This window comes from Panthera tigris, chromosome B4 (assembly GCF_018350195.1).
Source record: "Panthera tigris isolate Pti1 chromosome B4, P.tigris_Pti1_mat1.1, whole genome shotgun sequence".
NCBI lineage: Eukaryota > Metazoa > Chordata > Mammalia > Carnivora > Felidae > Panthera > Panthera tigris.
In genome coordinates, this window is record NC_056666.1 from 65,422,667 (window position 1) to 65,423,762 (window position 1,096).

The window sequence follows — 1,096 nt, forward strand, 5'->3', positions numbered from 1 at the left end:
CCCTGCCGCCACCCCGTGATGACCACCGCTACCCCCTGCTCTGTGTCGCTGCCACCTCGGGAGCAGCTGTGTGATTAGGCCACAATCTTCAATGAGTACACATATTCCTCAGTTCTGTGGTGTTCTTGGTCACACATTTAGGGAGTTTCTGAAGGACAGTGAAGATTACTTCTAGGCACAGCACGACCCCTATGGAGACAAGTGAACTGTGGAAATTCATGACTACTCCACCAAGACGCCCCCATAAGAAATCTTAAATGAATGAAATCACTCATCATTAACCTGGACACAGAGTGTTGGCTTGAAATCCACAGAGCATTTTACAAGAGTTCTGATCTGGAGGGGATAAACCTCAGTGCACTTTTTTTTCTATTGCCTCAGTATTACTGGATTGAAGAATTGCTCCTTCTTGTTAGGAGGTTCATTTCATTTCCCACCACACTCCCAACTTCATACTCAGAGCACTGAGAATTTCAGGGGGAGTATGTTGAAGTAGACTCAGTTTCTTTGCATCATTTCTGCATTCAATTTTAAAATTCTTTCATAACCTTATTGAGTGTTTTTTAACAAGAGTAACATGGCTCGAGTGAACTGCCCAGCTCCTGTGAAAGTCACATACAAGAACCTGAGATTTCTCATTTTGCACAATCCAACCAATGCGACCTTAAACAAATTTAGAGAGGAACTTAAGAAGTATGGATTTACCACAATATTAAGAGTGTGTGAAGCAACTTATGACACTACTCTTATAGAGAAAGAAGGCATCCATATTCTCGATTGGCCTTTTGATGATGGTGTACCACCATCCAGCCAGATTGTTGATGACTGGTTAAGTTTTGTAAAAATCAAGTTTCGTGAAGAACCTGGTTGTTGTATGGCTGTTTGTTGTGTCGTAGGCCTTGGGAGAACTCCAGTGCTTGTTGTCCTAGCATTAATTGAAGGTGAAATGAAATACGAAGATGCCGTACACTTCATAAGACAAAAGCGGTGTGGAGCTTTTAACAGCCAGCAACTTTTGTATTTGGAGAAGTATCATCCTAAAATGCAGCTGTGCTTCAAAGACTCCACTGATCATAGAAATAACTGTGGCGTTTGA

At 42.1% G+C, this 1,096-nt stretch overlaps 1 protein-coding gene across 1 annotated transcript; it reads left to right on the top strand.

The window, feature by feature from the left end:
- Positions 1 to 577: 577 nt before the first annotated feature.
- Positions 578 to 1,096, top strand: LOC102963129 (protein tyrosine phosphatase type IVA 1-like). The gene has a single exon (XM_042993684.1). The coding sequence runs from the start codon at positions 578 to 580 to the stop codon at positions 1,094 to 1,096; it is 519 nt and encodes a 172-aa protein (XP_042849618.1).